This window comes from Acipenser ruthenus, chromosome 25 (assembly GCF_902713425.1).
Source record: "Acipenser ruthenus chromosome 25, fAciRut3.2 maternal haplotype, whole genome shotgun sequence".
In the NCBI taxonomy this organism is placed as follows: domain Eukaryota; kingdom Metazoa; phylum Chordata; class Actinopteri; order Acipenseriformes; family Acipenseridae; genus Acipenser; species Acipenser ruthenus.
Genome location: NC_081213.1, coordinates 1991093 through 2012910, shown reverse-complemented (window position 1 = coordinate 2012910; position 21818 = coordinate 1991093). Strand labels below are relative to the sequence as shown.

At 41.7% G+C, this 21818-nt stretch overlaps 1 protein-coding gene across 8 annotated transcripts in view; it reads right to left on the bottom strand.

The window, feature by feature from the left end:
• Positions 1-1225: 1225 nt before the first annotated feature.
• LOC117413624 (tRNA dimethylallyltransferase-like) overlaps positions 1226-21818 on the bottom strand; it is a 28643-nt gene continuing 8050 nt past the window's right edge. For 3 of the 8 annotated variants that reach the window (XM_058999708.1, XM_058999714.1, XM_058999715.1), the window contains exons 3-12: positions 21378-21477; positions 20183-20367; positions 19301-19443; positions 19005-19116; positions 16830-16942; positions 14948-15025; positions 9900-10009; positions 9147-9264; positions 8320-8542; positions 6642-7615 (exon numbers count right to left, since the gene is read on the bottom strand). In XM_058999708.1, coding sequence (XP_058855691.1) covers positions 7576-7615; positions 8320-8542; positions 9147-9264; positions 9900-10009; positions 14948-15025; positions 16830-16942; positions 19005-19116; positions 19301-19443; positions 20183-20367; positions 21378-21477 — 1222 coding nt within the window. In that variant the 3' untranslated portion in view covers positions 6642-7575. Of the gene's footprint in view, positions 4192-6641; positions 7616-8319; positions 8543-9146; positions 9265-9899; positions 10010-14947; positions 15026-16829; positions 16943-19004; positions 19117-19300; positions 19444-20182; positions 20368-21377; positions 21478-21818 lie in introns of those variants that run through there. The other 5 variants (XM_058999710.1, XM_058999709.1, XM_058999711.1 and 2 more) reach the window with 5 other exon arrangements.

Sequence of the window (21818 nt, the reverse complement as noted above, 5' to 3'; positions counted from 1 at the left end):
TACATTGTAACCCATTTGTTCATATACCATGGTTCATTAACTATAACAGCTATAAAAGGCATTGTGTTTGAGACTGCAGTTTATACATTCAGCATGGTCTTTGAATTAACCTTGTGATATGGGTTTAGACAGCGCCCCTTATGGACATTTTTAAATGCTTCATGGTTTGTTCTGCGCCAGTACCAGAATGGAGCACTCTACATCGGGTAGATCGTACTAAGCATATGTGGTTATAACCCGAGCCACTTCATACCAGCCCTGTTTATACATAATGTAAAAAACACAGAACACCGAGTACAGAAATGTCTCCGTTATAAAAAAATATATATAACCTAAGTTTTATTTTACAGCGCTTTTATCAATTGCCTCTTCAACAAAACAACTTTGCTGGATTGATGTCATTTTCTACTTTGTGAACCACTCTGCAGGGTCATTTGAATTAGGCCAGTCATTTGTAAACAACACAAAAAAAAACTGTGTACAGCGGACTACACAGATTAAACACAACACAATGATAGGCACAAAATCTCAAAACATCAAATCTGTGGCAAGTAGAAAAGTGATCAATGCAGTACCGCTGAGGGTTAATAAGGTGGGCAGAGAAGATTCCACCCATTTCTGACAAGGCTTTCTATACTCTCTGCTCTCTGGTAGCTAAAGAGTTAATGTGCTGGCTGCAGGGCGGAGAGTGGTAAGCACCTCCCTGCAGTGTAATTGCATATTTATCTGCTTGGCGGGAAGCGTCCTTTCTTTGTGTGTGTTCAGGGCCGGGCCTAGCTCCCCTCCCCCCCTCTCTTCTCAAAGGCGGGAAATGTTGTGCCTTTGGCTCACTCTGCACTGCTGTTACTTTCCGTCCTGTTTTTATCTGCAGAGCGGAGCGCCGGGCCCCTGTGCCAAACCTGTCGCCAGGCAACCGTCAGAGAATGCACACACAGTTCTAGAGAGGACAGCAAGAGCCGCGCTGCTTTCTCTCACTGAGACAGGGGAGGCAGCTGACTCAGGGGGAACAGATACCGAGTGGGGCTGCCTTGTAATGACGGCCTCAAAAAAATAACTTTGAATAATAAATAAAATAACACCAGTAAATCTATTAATAATAACAAAAATACATTGTAATACTCTCAATTGGCAGCATCAATGTATTGCAATATATTTTCTTTCAATATATATTTAATATATTTAATACAGACTCCCTTTAGGTTGGTCTGTGAACCATACAGAAGAGCAATCTAGTGCAGAGCACTGGACAAATTTGAATTCAGTCTTTGCCTTTGCCATCTACCAACTGGACAATAAACACATTACAACCATATTCTACATTAGTTTTAGCCACCTGCTGGACAATAAATGAATACTACGTCCGTTTTATAGATTCCATTTTTATTGTGTGGTCTTTAAAAGTGGCAGTGGGGGGTTCGTACCCACCTCCCATTCCCCACTCTGCATTGTATGCATTGTGTGATTTGTGAGCTTTCGGTCAGTAATCCAATCATAGTACAGCCACTGCGCTACATATCACCAATGAGAAATAAAAACAGGACAGGCATGTGGGAGGAAGACACAGTAGTGTGGGAACAAGATGTTCTCAATTACCTCAGTCTGAAACTATCCAGGTGCGGCCTCTCAACAGGATGAGATTTACTTTTCACATTTCGTTGCTACCCTTTTGTATTATTATTTTCGTACTACTGGAATGCAGCTAAAACACCCCGCTGAAGTTAACCCACAGAGCTCACTTCTCTCCATGCTGCAATCGTATGCAGACCGTGCAGTGCTTCGGGACGGTGCTTTGCATATATTTTAAGTGTCATTTGAATTGTATGCGAATAGGACTTGAAAACGCTAACAGCAATGCAAAGTGTCACGTTACTCTACTCGAGTGAGTTGTCTATTGAAGTGTCTCAAGCCTGGACAGTTGTCCCGCTTGTATGTCTCTCTATGATTTATCGTGCATTACCTGGACCGATTTGAACAAGTTTCCGTGCCAGTCATCAACCTCAGCTAACCTCAGATATCCTACAGTTTATTCAGTACAGCGTCTGCCCCTTCATAGGGGAAGCTGCCCCTTTATATAAGCAGGAAGGAAACAGCAACAGTAAAACAACATTCTCTTGACAGAGGACACACATTTCTGCTCTGAACGCACTTCCTCACCAGCTTCGGAGTGGAAAGAGAAGGCGGAAGGGCCCTCTGCTTGACATCCACGTGGCTCCGTTGCGCTGCGGGCTAATGTACCAGCCTTCCGCTGCTGGAGTTCAAAATCCTCCTGTGCAAAGGTCTTATTGATCAGTTACTGGAGACATGGTAGCAGTCGTGTCTTAAGTGATCATGGGAAGCAGGTGGCTGGCTGGTATTGCGCAGTCCAGGTGCATTGAGGTTTGTTTTGTTGTTCCTGTACCTGATCCCACAGCACCTTATCAGGAACTTAAAAGTACAACTCAGATAGAGAAAGGTATGACTGGAGATAATCTAACTTAGTGCAAAAACAGGAAATCCCACATCAAGCACAGGTGGGCAAAAGTGTCTTTGTTCAAGTCAAGTTGTAAATGGTTTAAAATCAATTAGCCCTTCATCCAGGCCCTGGAGCATTTTGTATATCACGTCACCATTAGAACCTAGCAGTAGCACTCTTGTGCACAAATAAACAAAAATATATACATACAGTTCCTTACCAGTAGTAAATCCAAATAGGAAAATAAAAATGGCAAAACGGTACTTTTACTCAAGAACAAAAAAGTCACAGGGCTGCAATATTGCTGCAATTTTATATCCAAATTCCAGGTAAACATTGCCTTTGAAAGGATTATAAAACTTTACAGGGGTCAATATTACCTGCAATATTATAACTAAGAAATGCGTGTCGCGCCTCATGCAAACAATACAAAAATAGCTTATCTTTCTTATCACGGTGTTGCAATCTGCGGTACTCTGATTTGGCTATAAAATGGTTAGCAAGAGGAAACGGCAATGAAAGAACAATGGCTTTTATTAGTGTTTGCAGTGCATGGAACAAATATGAAGTTCCAAAAGTGGAACTCCCAGCTGTGGAGTTCCGTTACACAACCCATTTAGAATCTCCTGCAGCAGCTTTCGGACAGAGAGTAAAGAAAAGGCAAGGCTGACAGGGAGATGCAAGATTGATCACCTGGGATTTCTGCATTTTTTTTATTTTTTTGTATTATTAATAGCAGCAATACACTGAGCGATTCAGGGTCGCTGTAGACAGTGAAATGCATATTCCTATTCCACTGTGGGAATAGGAGCACCAGGCTCAATCAGAAAGCACTGGACACAGGGAAACATCAGCAAGTTACCAAAGCCAAGTGCGAGACTCAATTAACTGTTTAGCTGGTGGGAAATATCCGAGTGGTTTCCAGGCAGATGCATGCAGAGGGGGGTGGAGGTGGTGATCATTTCAAAATGCATTTTCATTAGCCAGAAAAGGTGCTATTTTAGCAGATGCAGTCATGTTCCATGTGTCTTTAATACAGTGCACTGTATTTGTAGTAAGACCATTTCACTGGAACTGTTTTAGATGGTTGGGAGTATCACCTCTATACAGACTTTCTTCTGGAAGATTCGCATATGTCCTTTTGATTCACAAGAGATGCAGGTTTACAAGTGGCGGGAGCTTGGGTAACATTTAGGGAATAAAGGTTGTTGTGTACACAGAAATGTTTAGACCCGAAACAGAACCTAGCATCGGATGTAAAATAAATAAACAAACAAACAAACACTATTGTTGTCATTGTTGTACTGAAAAATAAACTGTTTTGACTGCTAACATGCAGTTGTAGTTTTTGGATGTACAATGACCTTCATTACAGTGCCAGTCTGGTGCCTGCTCCCTAGATGGCGGTATATTGAGGGAGCACTGTACTAAATAAATACATTTTCGAAAAACAGAGTGGAAGTGTGACATCCCTGGAAAGCATCAAGTCCAGGCTGGGTATGAGGATCGAAACTGAGGCACTATGAATCCACCCTGAGCTGGTAAAGTCTTGGCAGACAGGGGCTTCAGAAGTTCATACTGGGACAGGCGAACTGGAGCGGGGCTGACAGTGCATACCAGGTAGAGGGATCACGTAACAAATCCTCTGCTGCCTGTGGCAGATTAGATTCCCTGCCTCTTCAGCTCTGGAGGAGGAGGTGGGGGTTGTGTAAACATCTTTCTAATGCAGCCAAAGATTTCTGAAACAAGAACAAAGCAATTAGCTCAGCACCAAATCCCGGGAACAATAGGAAGGATGCTGGCGAGAAACGGGAGTGACGACTGGAAATCGGAAGGGTTATAGAACAACACCGTCTTGACATCTGTTCTAGAGGCGCACTGCTGTTTAATAAGACACCACTGGGCAAGTGGTTGCTTTTTAAATGTATTGCCGTGCATGACATTTCATCATCGTTTGATTTTTGTTTTACAGAACACATTGCAAATGTTTTAACGTTTTCCATGGAAACTTTGTACATTATATACTCTCCACTCTTGCAATAAAAACACGTCTCACATCGGTCAATTAGGATGCAAGTTCAAATTTGAAATTACAGGACGCTTTGTAGAAAGGACGAGTTAATCATCAATGAATGCAACAAAACACTGTACTGTAAAAGAACATTTTCATGAGATGCAGCAATCTGGAACTAAGGAGTTTTTTCAACATCAGCAGTTTAAGAGGTGCCCTGGCTTTATACCCTGATATCTAAACTGTTTCTAAGCCTTGCTGCTTTCTGAAGCCAGTCAGCCCTGTAAAAACAGGCTAGTAGTAATACAAGAATAGAAAAAGTTGCACTTTCCTACACCAAGCTAGAAACTGCATCTGCTCTGACCACCTGTTCCGGAATTCACAGGAACACTTCCTTCTGCAAACTCCGTTCCACATTCGTGCAGAAAGACACAAACCAGAAAAGCTGTGACATGTGCTCTGTAATCCTCTGAAGCTAGACCATTTATTTAAAGTATTGAGGCAATACCCTGGTGGTTTCTCTCAATCCCTCATGACCTGCTTGCCACTGGGGTTGTGCTTTCCTGTAAAAGGTTGCCATTCCTGCAAGACCCAGGAGACACCTTGGTGAATGCAGCCACCGCATTGAGGGACGAGCTGGTTGTGCAGATTTCTGCAGATTTGCACGAACTCAAGCTGCTCTCGTGGAGGTCTATCACAGCAAGCCACGTGACCACATGAATTTGAATATATTGCAGACAGAGAGAGATTTTCTTATTTTGCTACATCTTGTATTTCTTAGACAGTCTAACACTGGATGTTTTCTCATGAACCTGGAATATTTTCCATTGTAAAGGATTGGTTTTATCTGTTGTGTACACTCATTCCAGTCTCTCCAAGCACAGGTGGCTATAGTGCTATAGGATTAAAATAATCTTCAGATTAGACCCATGATCTTAATTGCCCTCCCTCACCCCTCCACTGCAGCATGTTTAGTGGGGCACTCAGCAAACTGACAAAGCCACTGTATACACAGTACATACTTAAAAGACACACCAATTAAGCCTGGGGGTGGAAATACAGCAGTACTAGCTAGAGTGTCCTTTTCTTCTGCATTATAAATCAGGATTGCAGAGGCTAAAACAAATCTGAAGAGATTTTTTTACAAAACCTGTCTAATCCAGAGCAATTAAAAGATTTTGTTCAGACAAGGCCAGTCAATTAAGCCCGTTGCTCCCCTTAACCTTTCTCCTTGTATTGCTTGTTGTAAAGGAGAGGTTACTCAATCATAAGTAGGTAGTAAACTTTTAAAATAAAACAGGCTTGCCAAGTATTTAAAACAGGTTTTAACACAGTGCCTTAAAGTTCTTTCTGTTCGATTCCGTTCACAATAGGTTTGGAAATTAAAACTGCATTCTGCTGTATTGTACTATATAGGCTCTCCTGTTAAATCAGGGGTGCACCCAGGGCAAACTGATGCTTCTCTATACTCTCAGTATAGGCTGTCTCTTGCAGAACTGGTTTGTAGGTGACACAGTTGCCAGCAGCTCAGGGTAAGTGTAGGTCTCTGTCCCTTTTAAATAAGTCTTCCAAGACACCTCAGGAAAACCAAAAATTCTATGTATTAACAGGGAGGCGTTTTCCCAGAAACTCAACAATTGCACGGTTTATCTTATCTGTACATGCCCATTTAGTGCAGACCGTTAACTCAATTCCACTGTGAAACTGAAACTGATTGAAGACTTCTCAGCAGTGTAGTCTTCTCCACACTCAATTCTACTGTTAGGCTGATGCAAAACTATTTTCCTTTTTCAGATTTGTTTCCAATGCGGAATACAAACCTAACCTCCTTCTGCAGCGTTCACTCAGATGTCTGTATTTAATTCAATACTGAGAAATTCTTCTCGGTTCTTCAATACTAAAAGATATTCGATAAAGGAAAGTGACTCAACACAGGGATTTTACAGCCTTTTTCAGTTCTGCAAACTGGCTGTGGAAAGTTAACAGTCTGGGCTTCAGGCAATTCACATTGCTCAATGCGTGGACCGCTGAAGCAATGTTGTTATGTAGGTGGGTTGTACAGAGATTAAAATGTTATGCGTAATATTCAAATAATCTTAACGGAAATGTAGTACAGGTATTCCCCTATTTAAAAGCTAAAGAGAAAAAGAAAGGAAAAAAGACTAACAAACAACAAAAAAAACATACATAGTTTATTCAAAATAAAATCTTACTCAGATCTTTTCAGAATTGAATAAGAAGTTAGTAATTATCAATTAGGTTTTCCTTCAGTAAACTGATTCAGACAGGCGAACAGGTAAGGAATGCAATGCTATGACTCCTCACAGAGAGACATTTTCTTTTAGCGTACAAGCAGGTACGTCTTGAGAAGAAAGAAGACGGCACTTTATACTGTGTGTGCATGTATGAATACATACCGAATAAAAAGTAGGGTCAGATAAGAAAATGCAGTATTCACAGTATTCGTGGCTATGCAGTGAATTTGGTATGTGAAGCAGAAAGGCACCATGAGAGGAAAATAACAGGAGTGACAGGAGGGTTTGGGGCTGTAACTAAGTCAATTCCTGAAGGACGTTGTTAGACAGGACTGCGAACTCTGGTATTTACATTCAAGGCAAAACAGTTATGTGGAATAAACCCTCAGTCTGATCAAAAACAAGCAGGAACATGATTCAAAGCTACTTGTGTACACCCTGAATTAGCCAGCATTTCAGATTTAGCAGTACTGCAGAGCACACAGAAAGACTTGAAATATCTCAAAAGCACTGTGGGTGGGTGTCAGCGTTTTGTTCCACTGATCTTTTAATTGTCTGCGTAGGCTCCCCTCTTCGGTGCAGTTGGGGGTCCCAGGTTGGAACCGTTAAGATCAACAAAGACCCCTGCATCAGACTGGGGTTGACAGAACCCTCACATCCGTTCCAGTTTGCCCTTTTGAGAAGCACTCAATCTCCAGCTGTTCCTGAGCAGACGGAAGCTCGCCATGCTAATAAAAGCAGGACATGCGGCTGAATGGCACCTTTTGGAGTGGTCAGTTTGCAAGGCCGCACTGCAGAACACCACCTGGGGTGTACATTCAAGTTAAAACAAAACAAAACAAAAAAAAAATTGATGGTCACATGTCTGTGTCCCAAAAAATGTGGTCACCACCAAGCCTGAAAAGAAATTAAAATAAAACTCATGACCAGGTACTTTACCATGAAGAACCTTTCAAAAGCTAGCTGCTATTTCCGTCATTTAAATCTTGTTTTGAAATGCAATGCTTACATGTAAAAAAAAATAAAATAAATAAATCATTTCTTGCCATATCTTTAAGATGTATTTAATTACAAACATACATTATATAATCTGTATACTATAAACACAAGCATGCATATAACTAGTACACTTATCCTCATCATGTTGCCTGTGATGTGTAATTGAGCAGACAGAGCTAGCACTGAGTCAATCTCCAAGTGTTCATTTCCCTTGAGAGCGGAGTAGACAGGAAGGGGGTTTTGGGGTCAGGAAGGGACAATCCTATTAGGACCTCCAGTTTCAGTGCTCTCCAGTAGACAAGCCTGAGCCTATTGAACATTTTGAAACACGTTTGGTTTTGTATTTACCCTGATTTGGTAAGTTGTGTCTGCATCGCAAAACCAGCAACACAATTAAGGGTAAGGATTGTAAGGAAAGGTGACTTTATAAAAAATAAAAAATAAACCACAGTATGTGAGGGGCAGGTGTTGAGGCTCAAAAGCAAATTGGAATTGGCACACAAGTCTCCAGGACTGGATTAGAACAGGTTAGAAGCAGAATCGATATAAATACGGGCATCCACTACACGGGGAGCAAACTGTGAATACAAATCCATACAGACCTTTTTCCCTGTCCACAGACTGGCTGTTGTGTTTCGGACGGCATCTCGCTGCTAGATGGCAGTAGAAGCTGCGTTCTCTCTTTCTGAGGGGCAGTCGGTGACTCCAGTGGCTGGCAAACTGGACTGGGGGCCCAGCCTCCAGCATTACTCTGGGGTGCCCCTGTCGACTCCAGCTTCATTTTCTTCTTCACATGGTGTAGGTGGTTCTTGGACTTTAAATGTGCTAAGGAATATTAAATATAGAAGTAAACCAATATAACTGTAATAAAAAAAATAAACTGGAGCATTTAGTATTCTGCACAAAGCACTAGATTTTCAAAGCCAATTGCACAAATCGTCATTTATTGTGCATGGGCTTATAAGAAGCAGTTTTATTTTCTGTAGAAAAACTCTCCCAAAGTGTAATACTTGAATCACAAAGAATGTAATCTTTCAAGGTGCTGCTGCAGTAGGAGGACAGTTCAACTATACAGCACTCTTAGAAAATGTTTGATAACTGAAATAATAAGCAGGGAGCAACCCACTCTGATACAAACAGAGCCGGAGACGTCCTGGAATAAGATACTGTTGTAAGTTATTGGTAGTTTGAAGCTTGCAGTATAATCTATCTCGTCTCTGAAACTGTCTATGAGTGTGTCTCTTTTGTGAATCAGTGAAAATGGAATGACAAAACTTTTGCACCACTGCAAATTTTGCAATGTTTAAAATGAGAAATGAACAGCTTAGGTGCACGCACGAGCATTGCCATTAACACTATCTGTTGTTTGTTCCTAGCTTTACCAGCCTAGTGCAGCACATTCCCTGAGCGGTGTTTAATTAACCCTCACCTGTCCACTCCATGTCTCCGATGATAACCTTGTCACAGAGGTCACATGTGTGACGACTGCGTTTGTTCCGATTCCCCTCGCTCGTCATCCTCAAGGGCTGTGCTGTCGGAGGCTCCCCCTAGAACAGCAAGGGGATACAACTCGGCTGCTAGCTTTTTGAAATCACAACTCCTGCTAATACAATAGATTTATTTTAAATAAAATATAAATGGGTAATTGTATGTAAAAATAATGTGATATCTGTATAATGTGAAATAATGTATAATGTGATATCTTGTAACAATTGTAAGTCGCCCTGGATAAGGGCGTCTGTTAAGAAATAAATAATAATAATAATAATAATAAAATAAGAACGTAACAAAATGTATGAATGAGAGGAAGCCATTCGCCCTATCATCCGGTTCCAAGTAGATGACTGATCTGAAAGCTTTCTCAGGTCGGGTCTTTAAGGATCCTAATGATTCAGCTTTAACAACATGGCTAGGTAACCCATTCCATTCCACACCCTTGGTCCTGAGTCTCTGCACCTAATTTCCAACTGTGGTCCTCTAGTCCTGGTTTCCGTGTTGCGCTTTAAGTACAGGTTTCGGGTTAACCTTGTCAACTCTTTTAAAGACTTTAATACAACGGCGGAAGATCTTCTTAATTGAAATCTATTCCTTCTCTGCTCTTATGTCTTTCTGATTAGGTTTGTGCCAAGATCAGGATTTTAGAGATTTGAGGTCTTTGAGTTGTATAATTAGTAGTGGATACCTTGATGAGGCTGAGAAGGATCTGCATGGCAGGGTTCAGAACAGTCTCGTCCCAGTGAGAGACATCGCTGACATCCAGCCTGTACACAGGAGGCACGTTGAGACCTGGCCCTGCAACACAGAAAAAACCTCAATGCTACACCATGCTGCACTCAGTTCAAACCTCAACGCTACACCATGCTGCACTCAGTTCAAACCTCAACGCTACACCATGCTGTAGTCAGTTCAAACCTCAACGCTACACCATGTTGCACTCAGTTCAAACCTCAACGCTACACCATGCTGCACTCAGTTCAAACCTCAACGCTACACCATGCTGCAGTCAGTTCAAACCTCAACGCTACACCATGCTGTAGTCAGTTCAAACCTCAATGCTACACCATGCTGTACTCGGTTCAAACCTCAACGCTACACCATGCTGTACTCAGTTCAAACCTCAACGCTACACCATGCTGTACTCAGTTCAAACCTCAATGCTACACCATGCTGTACTCAGTTCAAACCTCAACGCTACACCATGCTGTACTCTGTTCAAACCTCAACGCTACACCATGCTGCACTCAGTTCAAACCTCAATGCTACACCATGCTGCACTCAATTCAAACCTCAACGCTATACCATGCTGTACTCAGTTCAAACCTCAACGCTACACCATGCTGTACTGGGCAGCAGTGTGGAGTAGTGGTTAGAGCTCTGGACTCTTGACCGGAGGGTTGTGGGTTCAATCCCCAGTGGGGGACACTGCTGTTGTACCCTTGAGCAAGGTACTTTACCTAGATTGCTCCAGTAAAAACTTAACTGTATAAATGGGTAATTGTATGTAAAATAATGTAGTATCTGTATAATGTGAAATAATGTGTAATGTGATATCTTGTAACAATTGTAAGTCGCTCTGGATAAGGGCGTCTGCTAAGAAATAAATAATAAAAATGCTGTACTCAGTTCAAACCTCAACGCTACACCATGCTGCAGTCAGTTCAAACCTCAACGCTATACCATGCTGCACTCAGTTCAAACCTCAACGCTACACCATGCTGCACTCAGTTCAAACCTCAACGCTATACCATGCTGTACTCTGTTCAAACCTCAACGCTACACCATGCTGTAGTCAGTTCAAACCTCAATGCTACACCATGCTGTACTCGGTTCAAACCTCAACGCTACACCATGCTGTACTCAGTTCAAACCTCAACGCTACACCATGCTGTACTCAGTTCAAACCTCAATGCTACACCATGCTGCACTCAGTTCAAACCTCAATATACCTTCAGAAGAAGCGTACAGCAGACAGATCTGACTTCTTTCAAATAAAATCCATTAAAAATTTAAACTACAGCTTCCTGTGAATGTATCTAATCACCTCCTCTGCTGTAGGCCATAGAGACTGACCAACAGCACAGGAAGCAGCAGTCAATAGTAGTATCAAAATACAATACAATAGATATATTATATAAATTATATTATATATATATTATATATATATATATATATATATATATATATAAGGGAAATAACCAAAAGAACTCCAACACAAAAATATTAGGCAAGGCATTGTTAAGTCTTTATTATTAACCTTTTTGTATTTTATTTATTATTCTTTGTATTAAAAGGGATTTCCTTTCTGGAGCAAACTATTTTATCTTTTTAAAAACAGGCAGACCTAGTTTGCATGTTTTTTATTCGCCTCTGGTTTTGTGTGTAGCATTAACTGCTTGAGCACTGCAAAGGGTTAAAAGCTGAAGATAAAAAAGCCCAGTAGCTGCACACAGAGTGCCCCTGCGGTATTGTGAAGCTGCTGACTCACGTGCGCTCGATAATGTCTCCATTCTGACACTGTCAGCAGTGCTAACCAGGGCCAGCTGCTCCCAGGAGAGCTGCTCGCTTATTGATTCATTCACAGATACCATGCAGACAGGCACTCTCAGACACAGACACAGAAACGGATTCAGGAACACACACAACTTAAGAGAAATGATAACGCCATGCGCATGCCACAAGCTTATAGAATGACACATTTACAGATGCAATCTCATGACAAATGCCCATGCACAGTTTCATCAAAATCAGACAAGTGGCTTCCAAGATACATTTCAGGCAATCGGATGCCAGGAATGTGAAAGAGTGGGCAGCAATTAGATTAATCCTCTACCGACTCCAGATGGTTCAATGTACCCACAACCTAGTCTAGAGGCATCTCTGCCAAGTCTTTTGAACTGTGATTTCAGTTAACAGAAAAACAAATGAAAGGACCTGACCATACGCACATCGGCACATTCTTTTGTTTGTTTCCTTCATCAAAGAAAATGTTAAGGGGTTTCTTTAGAAAGAAAGAAAAAGAAAGGCTTCAAAACAGAAACTTAGCCCCAGTGCTGACAGATGCGCTGTGAAATCTTAGTAAATGCCTGTAAATGATCTACATGTGAAATCTTAGTAAATCCTTGTAAATGATCTACATGCCATTGTTGAACTGAAAGAATTAGCTACCTGCCTGCCGCCGGCTCTTCTACAGTTTTAACATTCGCTCCATTGAGGCGGGGAAAGAGAGCGCGAGACGGCATTCCTTCCACTGTATTTACTGTACACACTATACACGATCAAAGGTCGTTAGAAACAAAATGATAATACAAAACACAAGTACCACGGGAGGAACGAGTTTTTATCACCTGTAGTTTTATAACCTAATCAGTGAAATCTGCCCCCTCTCACTCACTCACACCTGCTGGGCACCTGCTGCCATTTGAGAGATAGAAGGGGAGTCACAGAGCTCTCAGTGTTTCTGTGAGCGTGTGTTTGTATGCATACAAGATGTGTGTGTGCGGGAGGCAGACACCTGGCTAGCAGTAATGTTGTGCACCTGTCAGGGAGTGCCCGCCCGCCCGCTCGCCTGCTTCTCTTTAGTCCTTACTTTCTTTCACAAAACAAAAAACAAACTGACTCCAAACTGTCACTGCTGGCTGCCTTCCAGGGCTGTTTCAGAACAGCTTTGGTTTCCTTCCCTTGCCCTCTGTCTCATTCTTCCGTACCACAAAACCCTCATGTAACTCGGCATAATTGCAAGTCTCTGCTTTATTACTTTGTGCAGATTTAGGTGAGCTCTGACTGGGAGCACCGTGCCCAGGTTTGTAAACCAACTGAACAAATAATAACACAATCGCAGTATTGTTGGAAAACAAGAACTGTATAGGAACAGCAACACTAAGTAAAACAAGCTTGGTATTCTGCAACACGTGTACCTGCTGTACAATTCCGGGACAGCTTCAGCCTGTACATTCAATACATGCAATTCAGTCCAGGGCTATTGAAGACGCTCAATAGAATATACCAGGGTCTTAAAGCATTAACATTCAACATGTGAAGCTCGGTACTGGGATCCTTTGAGCCATATAATTCACTAAGTGGGAGGCTCAGTGGTGGGATACATAACAGGAGCAGTGAAATGTAATTGGAAGAGGTTTGGGAGGTTTAAGATCTTGCATCTTCACTTGTAAGAAACAAAGGGGAACTTTATTATGCTTCGGACAGCAAATATAAAATGGTTCGAAACAGGTAACGCAAACAGAAAAAAACAAAATCAACAACTGAGGACAGACATGATTAACGAGGAGGGGTGAATCGATTCGTTTTTCAATGCAGAACCAATCACATGTTCTGTTTAACCCTACTAGAAAATCAATGTATTTTTTATTTATTTTTTTAAAACATGGCTTAAACTGCAGCAGGATTTGCCCTGGGCATCTCAGAACCAGACACATTTGATTCTCAGGGATTGCTGGTATTGTCAGTCAGATCAGACATGAAAGCCTGCAGCGCAGTCCACCATCATTGTGACTGTGAGTGGAGGTTAAGCAGGGCCATGCCAGATCAGTATCTGAAAGGAGAACGTGTGATGCTGCTCAGTGAAGGAGCATTCCCTCTCCCACCTCCGGACCAGGAGAACCACTGGATCCCTTCTCCATCGGAATCACTTCCTTGGGAACTTGATTTAGACTTTGTGGACATCAAAATCCAATGGCACAAGAGAGAAATTGTTATGTGAATGAATGTATTTGTAGCTTGGTGTAAGAGAACCCAAGTGTCTATTGCTGTTAATTTAAATTTGTATTGTGCATACCAAGTTTCATCTCAACTGGCAAGATACTGCTGAAATGGCAAAATCAGGACATATTGAATGGACGCCTCCACTATATCCCAGTCACCCACGAAGGCAGTTTAGAAATGTGCGATGAAAGACAACGGGTCTGGAAGGCATGAAGGGAAATTGAGGAAGAGCAGCTCAGAACAGACAATAGGAAGATCTATTTCACCCCGGGGAATAATAAAGAAAAGGATTGAGTAAATAACAGAGGTCATTCAAGATGCAAATCAGACACTACCCTGAAAACTGTCATTTTAAATGCTAGCGAATTAAGGTGATTATAGTATTAACCTGAACCTGAAGATGATTTTGTAGTTAGGAATGTGGCTCCCCATACTTTTTTATTAAGTACCATTGTTTTAAAGTACTGGATATTACAAGAATAAGGAAACAATGGGATCAGATTAGGGCCCAATCAAGTAAATAATATGCAAATGAAGGCGGCATGCCGGGGCTGGGGGTCATAACCCCTCCCCCTCCCTCCCCAACCCTCGAGGAAAAGAAATTAGCACAATTTTCACAGCCAACCCACTTCCTGAATGGCAAGTACTGTTTTCACACTGTTACATTAAAAGGCAAACACTTGTTGGTCAACAGTTCACAGTATAGTATTGGTTGAGTTGAGATTGTGTCTTTAAGGAACCATTATACAAAGCTTGCAACAATTTACAACAATGAAAAGAAAAAAGGAACACATCAACGTGTATATAGTAAAAAGGCTAGGGCAAAGTTTGCACTGTTTATTTTCTGAATGAAAAACTTTTTCAAAGTGCGCAGGTACGACGCGCGGCACTTCTTACTAAAATGTACCATGACCCTAATCAGAGGCTGAAATGGCAGTTTGTTTGGATTCAGGCTGTGAATCCTACATGCATGTTATACAGACATCGTCACCTCAAACCATAAAAGCTTACTGTTGAGAAACCGGTTTCGGATCCATTTGTTCTGCTTCCTGGCGTAGCGCTTGGTTGCCTGTTTCAGTGCTTCCACACCTGTTGATCAAGAAGAGCGGTCTATCAAGTCCTTTTCTTCTTATATTTATTTTTTTAACCCCCTTTCTGCTAAATTTCTTAGCAAAATAAAGAAGTCACACATTTTCTTCAGTTAATTTTTTTGGAAGGTGTTGTGAATCCCCCACACCTTCCTAAAGGGAGAAGTGCTGACGCATGACGACTGAAACGCATGACGTGCTTGTGTGCTCACCAGTCTTCCAATTACAAGGCTGGCTACAAGACATGGCAATCTGACCCATTCCATGCTTTAGTAGCTCCATATCTAGCCACACCGTGTGTAGGCAACAAAGTAAGGTGTGTTTAAGCATGCTTGAAAAAAAAACTAGAAAGGCTCAAACTGCCATGCAATAGGCACCTTATTTCGATCACTGCATTGGGCTGTGGGATGCATAACAATTCAAACTCCACCTCCAATCGTAAAGGGCTGCAGTGAGCATGCAGCAAATGGGACTAGCAATACAGCAAGCACTTTATTTTTATTGGGAACGGTAGCACTGATTTTATTTTATTTTTTTATTACTTTTCCGTTACACTTTTATTAAGCTACTGTCATTGTAGTTTCTTTTAAAGGTGGATTGCTTTATTGCTCACTAGAGGGGAAGGCAGCTATCCATATTGCTATGTGGCTTCTATATAGTGCTGTGTTAGCAATCTTGTTTTTAACAACAGTTCAGCTTTTTGTACTAAAACATCAACATTAAAACAGCAACCTGCAATTGTAACAGCACTGAATATGGCAGACCATACATCAGCCCTTGGTATGTCCATAAATTACATTTTCCCGAATGTTTTCAGAATACATTTTTTAGTTTTTTTTAGTTATCGATTAAGGTTATCTTTATGTAGTTAGTGTGGATTAAACACACTAAAAGCAGTGTTGCTGGAGGCAAGTACTGCTACAGAAACTCAAAACATAAGCATCCATCCACCCACAGGACAATGAGCCATATTTCCGATTGTGCTGTAAGGAGAAGGCATGACTAATTTGATTTAGCAGAATAAAAAGTAAAAAAATACATGAATTTTCACATTGTGCGTTTCTTAAAACTGGGAATGCAACCTATAAAGAGACATGTTGAACCTGGCAAAGGTAGTGCTGTCTACCTTCTCCATACAATTAATCGTTCCATTATTACGCGATAAAGAACTGCAAATAAAGCCTCGCTGCCGGAGACACACTCATTAATCTCACCTTCCCTACCAGCAGAGCTAGCAGCTCAAGTGTAAGATAGCAGAAATAATGCAGACAGGACTCTATTACAAAAAGGGGTTATTTACAGCTGTGGCTTTCTACAGTACCTCAGGAGATTATATCACTGCACTAAGGGTTTGATTTCATCAACCTATACCAGGGATAGAAAAAAGACTCAATTTGCATAGCAGTTTCATCCATTCCAGGTTTTGTTACGAGCTCTATTAGCCACAGTGTACAGTCATCAAGCTTGTGTTGTCTTAAACTCAGTGAAACCATGAGTGCATCAAGCTGCTATGCAATGGGATTGCTATACCCTGCTGGAATAAATCACAGCTGGGTTTATTTTTTTAGCATTTTACAGCACCAGGGAATCCACCTGGATTGCATCAACCATTGCCATACATTGTGATTCACCTGTAAAACACTCAGTCTTGCAGTGGCTTATCCCAGAAGGGTATAGCTTGGGCAAATCAATCCCTAAGTCAAACGACCCAAGGTAATGAGATCCCCTGTGAGACCTGCCTCCACTTACAGTCAGCAGTATTTGACCACTTTCCCAGTTGCACAGCAGCCTCTCGTTGCCCCTACCTTTCCTCAGCAGCTTCTCTCGGCTGTCCTCGGGGGCGCTGCAGTCCACTGTCAGGTACTCGTGGAACTCCTTAAATCCAATGGACTGGAAGATGCCGTGCTGGTAATCCTGGCTGCGTGTCACACGAAACACAGGACAGGAACATTGTCAAGGTAATTGGAATTTCTTTGCAATTAAGGCATTTAACTCAGAAAGAGCACTTCTAACTAGTACAGGAAAGAAAAAAAAAAAAAATAATAATATACAAATTAATATATACTAATCCAAGCCCTTTTGTATTTTATTTTCAGTATAAGACACAGCTGGTATTTAATAAATATACCATACAGTAGTCGTTCTGTTAATTTACATTGAAATTAAATCAAAGTTAAATAACTGAAGTTAAAGGCAGCAAACTTCTCTCTCACAAACACACTTTTGTCATTTTGTCATGTTTTTAAAATAAAACATCAGTTGCCACATGTACTGTAAGCAGGCTTGCATTACTGAAGAAATTGATGAGTTTCTGTTCAGGTCTGTGTCAGGATCACTGATACCCGTGTCAGAAAAATCCAAGTTTGGCAGTCCTGCAGGGTATGGATTGATGGGCCCAGGGCTGCACCTACGCTACATTTAACCCCCCCCCCCCCTCCTCCTACTCCCCACACACCAGCACAAGCCAGACAGGACAGCATCCTGACAGCTCGCAGACGGGATTCAAATTCAGTTAGGGACGGTCGATCTACTCTGCGGTTCAGGGAAAAAAAAATGCTGTGGCTGCAAGACCAAAAGGTCTCAGGGGGGAGATGAGGAAAGAGACACTGCAGCACTGCCTGTCTGTCTCACTGTGTTCATGCTTTACTGCCGCATCAGGGCAGAGTACATTGATAGAGAGAGAGAGAGAGAGAGGGAGGGGGGGGGATAGAGTGTCTGACCTTGAGTGTATAGCAGGACGAGCTTTCAACTCGGTGATACAGTCGGGTTGAAAATAAAAAGTGCTGTGTCAGAACTTGGCTGGCGACATGTGCTGCCAAGCACAGGGAGAACAGATGAATCATGTCGTCTGGGGCTCTGGGGCGGCACTGCTAGGATGAAAGGCCACTTGTGCACCAATTCCACGTCTCTTATTTATTTTATCTATCTACAGTATGCCACATAGGAATGCCTTTGTGAAAACACCATCCACTGTAAAGCAATGAAACCTGGCAAGGTAGAGGCACCAAACAATAGGTAACAAGATTCTATGACCCGCAGTTACAGTTTTGTTTTACTTTTGCACACTGAATAAGTCTAAACACCTTGATAATTACGTCCCAGAGTGTCAGTCCAGCAGGCAGTCAAATAGTATAGTTGCATAGCTCACACAGTCACATATGAGAACGACTGCAATTCACAGCATTTAAAGACAAGCTTGTTTAAATGTGTTAGGTGTAAAAATAATAGCTGTCAGGTTTCAATACTGTGATTGGAGTTTGGGGAACTGTTTTCACTGCCCCTCACACGGCACTGTTAGTTATTTTGTTTGTTTACTTCCTTTTTTTGTTGTAAAGATCTACTGGATGAACTGTGTTCACTTTATAGAGATTACAAAGAGCAGTGCAAAAGGTAAACCTTTTCATTTAAACAAAAATAATTCTTCAAAAGATGCACTTCATCAGTAATAAAAAGCTATTTATTATATTTGGAAAAACATAATCTATAAGCCAGGAAGTGAATCACTCCTTTAATAATAAAGGTAGCCTTTGTATTTTATATGGTAAACAAAAGAGGGTATGGCAAACAAGTATTTGTTGCCTAATTGTCATAACTATGGCCCCAGGTGTTTCTATTTTCCCAGTAATATTCTGTACAGATCTTGTTAGAACATGCCTCAGTTTTCATCCGTGATTCAGGTTAGGCCTCAGAATGAATTCATTTTTCAATTAAAATAACACAGTTCCCATTTTTCAGAAACAAACCGAAAAAAAAAGTGCTATGCTTACCTATAACCTATTCAGAGCAGTGTAGGACAGCATGTCTCTTTTAAGAAGTTAATCAAGGTTTAATAGAGTGAACAAAATTTTATTTTATTTTTATTTTTTTTACTAAAAAATGTGTGTTAAAGTTTTCATCCATTACACATGTAGTACGAAAGCACAGTGGTGCATGTTGGCGTGCAGTAGTCCAGAGTCCATGCCCTGTCTTTTAAAAAGTACCTGTCGTTCTGTATTTTCTGCTCATTGAATCGGTTGTGAAAATCTCTCAGCTCTTCAATGAGTCCGGCAGACAGCATCTCGTCCACTCGCTTTTCCAGCCTCTCATCTAGAGCTAAATAAATAAATAAATATATAACTGTGAAGATATCAGGTTTTTACATTTTGGAATAACTACTGTATTTTAATGTCAAAAGAGAAAAATTACAAACCATACACAAATGTGCCCGTGTCCAAATACCTTTGAGAAGGATTGTTTTAAAGAGCAGGAAAAACGAAAGCAATTGAATCTGCGTTACCTTCCAGATCTGCGTACAGCCAGAAGATACAGGAGTTGTGAAAGCGCAGGGGGCCCCCCAGCCCGCCCCCTCCAGCCTGCTTCCTCTGCTCCTTCAGTAGTTTACTGTGGGGGATTCCTGTGTCCTGGAAAACCTGCAGACTCCTGCACACAAACACACAGCTCCACTTTTAAAGTTCTGGCCTCTCATTTGCATAACATTGTCACAAATCCCTTATTGATCTTTTTGTTTTCCCAGACTTTATTATCAGCCATGTGTCCTCCCCCACGCCATCCCCCCTCCCCATAGTAAAAGCTATTTCCTGTAACAAAGGAAGAGACTGGGCAGAGATCACGTTAAACTTTTACATAGAGTGATAGAAACAAACAGAGTTGCGTGAGGAAAATTAGTCAGAGTGAAAATAAAAAGCCAGCTAAATAAAATATATCTACAACAAAACAAAGGGACAGGAGGAGGATAACAGGCAGGCAGATTAAGGAAAGACACCGGCAGAACTAAGCACACTGCTTCAGACACAAACTCCAAAGAGAGACAGGTTTAACACATGGGGGAAGGGGATAATTTGCAAGAACACTGCTAACAGAGATAATGTTACATCTGAGCAGACTGCAGTGCAAACAGACTGGTGTAGTGTTAGGACTGAGCAAACTGTTAATCGCTAAAAGTGAACAAACTGTTAAAGTTGGCCCCGTGACTGCTAACAGACTGTTAACAGGGAACATTGTTGGATTGAGCAAATTGCTCATAGTCAGAGCTTACTAGAATAGGTAAGTGTTCAGATCTTACAAAACTACACTGTACAGAGGACTGAGCAAACTGCTAGAAGAGGCAGATGTATTTTGCTGTGCGTTTTGTTTCACAGGGTCTATGGGGCAGGGTTACCTGGCCATCTTGCGCTTATCGTGGGGGTGCAGCATGGCCGCCATCTCGGGGTCTACCTCGGTTAGGCGCCGGTGCAGCTCCTGGCCGTCCAGTTTCTCCAGTTCAGCCTTCCTACTGGGAGAGTCACCTCGTCTGCCCTCTCCACCACCTTCTCCATCCCCCTCCCCATCTGAGCCACCCTCCTGCTGTGTGACACAAGGACAGAGTCAGGAGAGCTCAAATTAAAACTGCCCTCCAAACCAACAGGTTTAATGGGACACCCACAGAGCTGGGGCTGAACCAACCACCCCGACTGCAACACTGAGAAAATATTAGCGAAAGAAAGACACAGGTTGTTGCAAAGGTTCACTCACTTCGGAGAACCAAAGAAGATAATCAATCTTCTACACAATGGTATCTGGAAATAACCAAAATACACTGTGTCTACACAACCAACATACCATGGGGAAGGTTAATTATTTACAATGATGGGACCCGATATCACATTATCAGTGTTCCATGAATGATGTAGGATCTCATGGGTGTTAGCTTGGGCAATAATATTGTGCACATCTACCTACTGGCTTTGGTTATGCAATTTTTCCACCCCCCTCCCCCCCCCCCCTCCACTTTCTTCTATTTGTGCGTTTGTGCACATTCTTCAGCATGCTAATTACTGCTTTTAAATTGCCGTACTTTACTCCTCATACACAGGTCTATTGTTTGCAGCCATCAGCAGCACTCACCTGTGATTAACGCTTACAGTGGGTTCTAATCCCCGACTGTGTGCAATTTATATTCCGGCCACACCTCTTAGCTTTGCTTTCCACTTTCATCTTCTTCCGCTAATACCCTAGGAAACTCCCATCCGTTCACAAATAATCCTACCCCCTTTTCACAGATCTCTCTCATACATGATCAAGGCCTGCTAGCTGAAACATCTGCTTTTGAAAAGCTGAGCGTTTTTTTAATAAGGCGCTCCGAATAGCCAACACTTCTTTAAGGACGATGAATAGAACTCTGTAGTCATCGAATTTAAAATGAGGAAAAAAACGCAATAACACGGTTAGCATTCTTGAAATGTTGTAGATGGTTAGAATATTATCCATGCAGTCCAGGTTTAATCTAATAGTGGTTCACATCCTGCCAGCCCCAGTGTGATCTTGAAGACAGGATGTTGCACAGCAGCCCAGTTACTCCACTGCAGCACTCTAACCTTGGTGTCTATGAGCACTTTCCATAGCAGAGATTCAATGTAGTAGTTGGTGCCCCCTACAATGATCGGCATCTTCTCCCTCTTATAGATATCTTCAATTTACAGCGTTAAGGAAACCCCTTTCCAGTTAATTTCACTTTATTTGACAAGGACAAGAATACAGCGTAATTCTTGTCCCTGGGTTCCTGTCCTAGTATAAGAAACTAGAACAGCTTGTAAAGACTATTTTTAGCTTGGTTTTGCTGTATGCTCCAATTACAGCTCTCCGTCTCTATAATACTGTAGTCAGGAACCAGAGCTAAGAAGCTGTCCTATCTGCCTTGTTATGAGAATGCTAGAGGTGAAATGGCATTATGGGGCAAATGAGGCCGTAAAATCAGAAGCACAATGTATTCTGAGTCACACTTGTTCCAAGGACCTTTGGTCCAATTCTCACCCTCA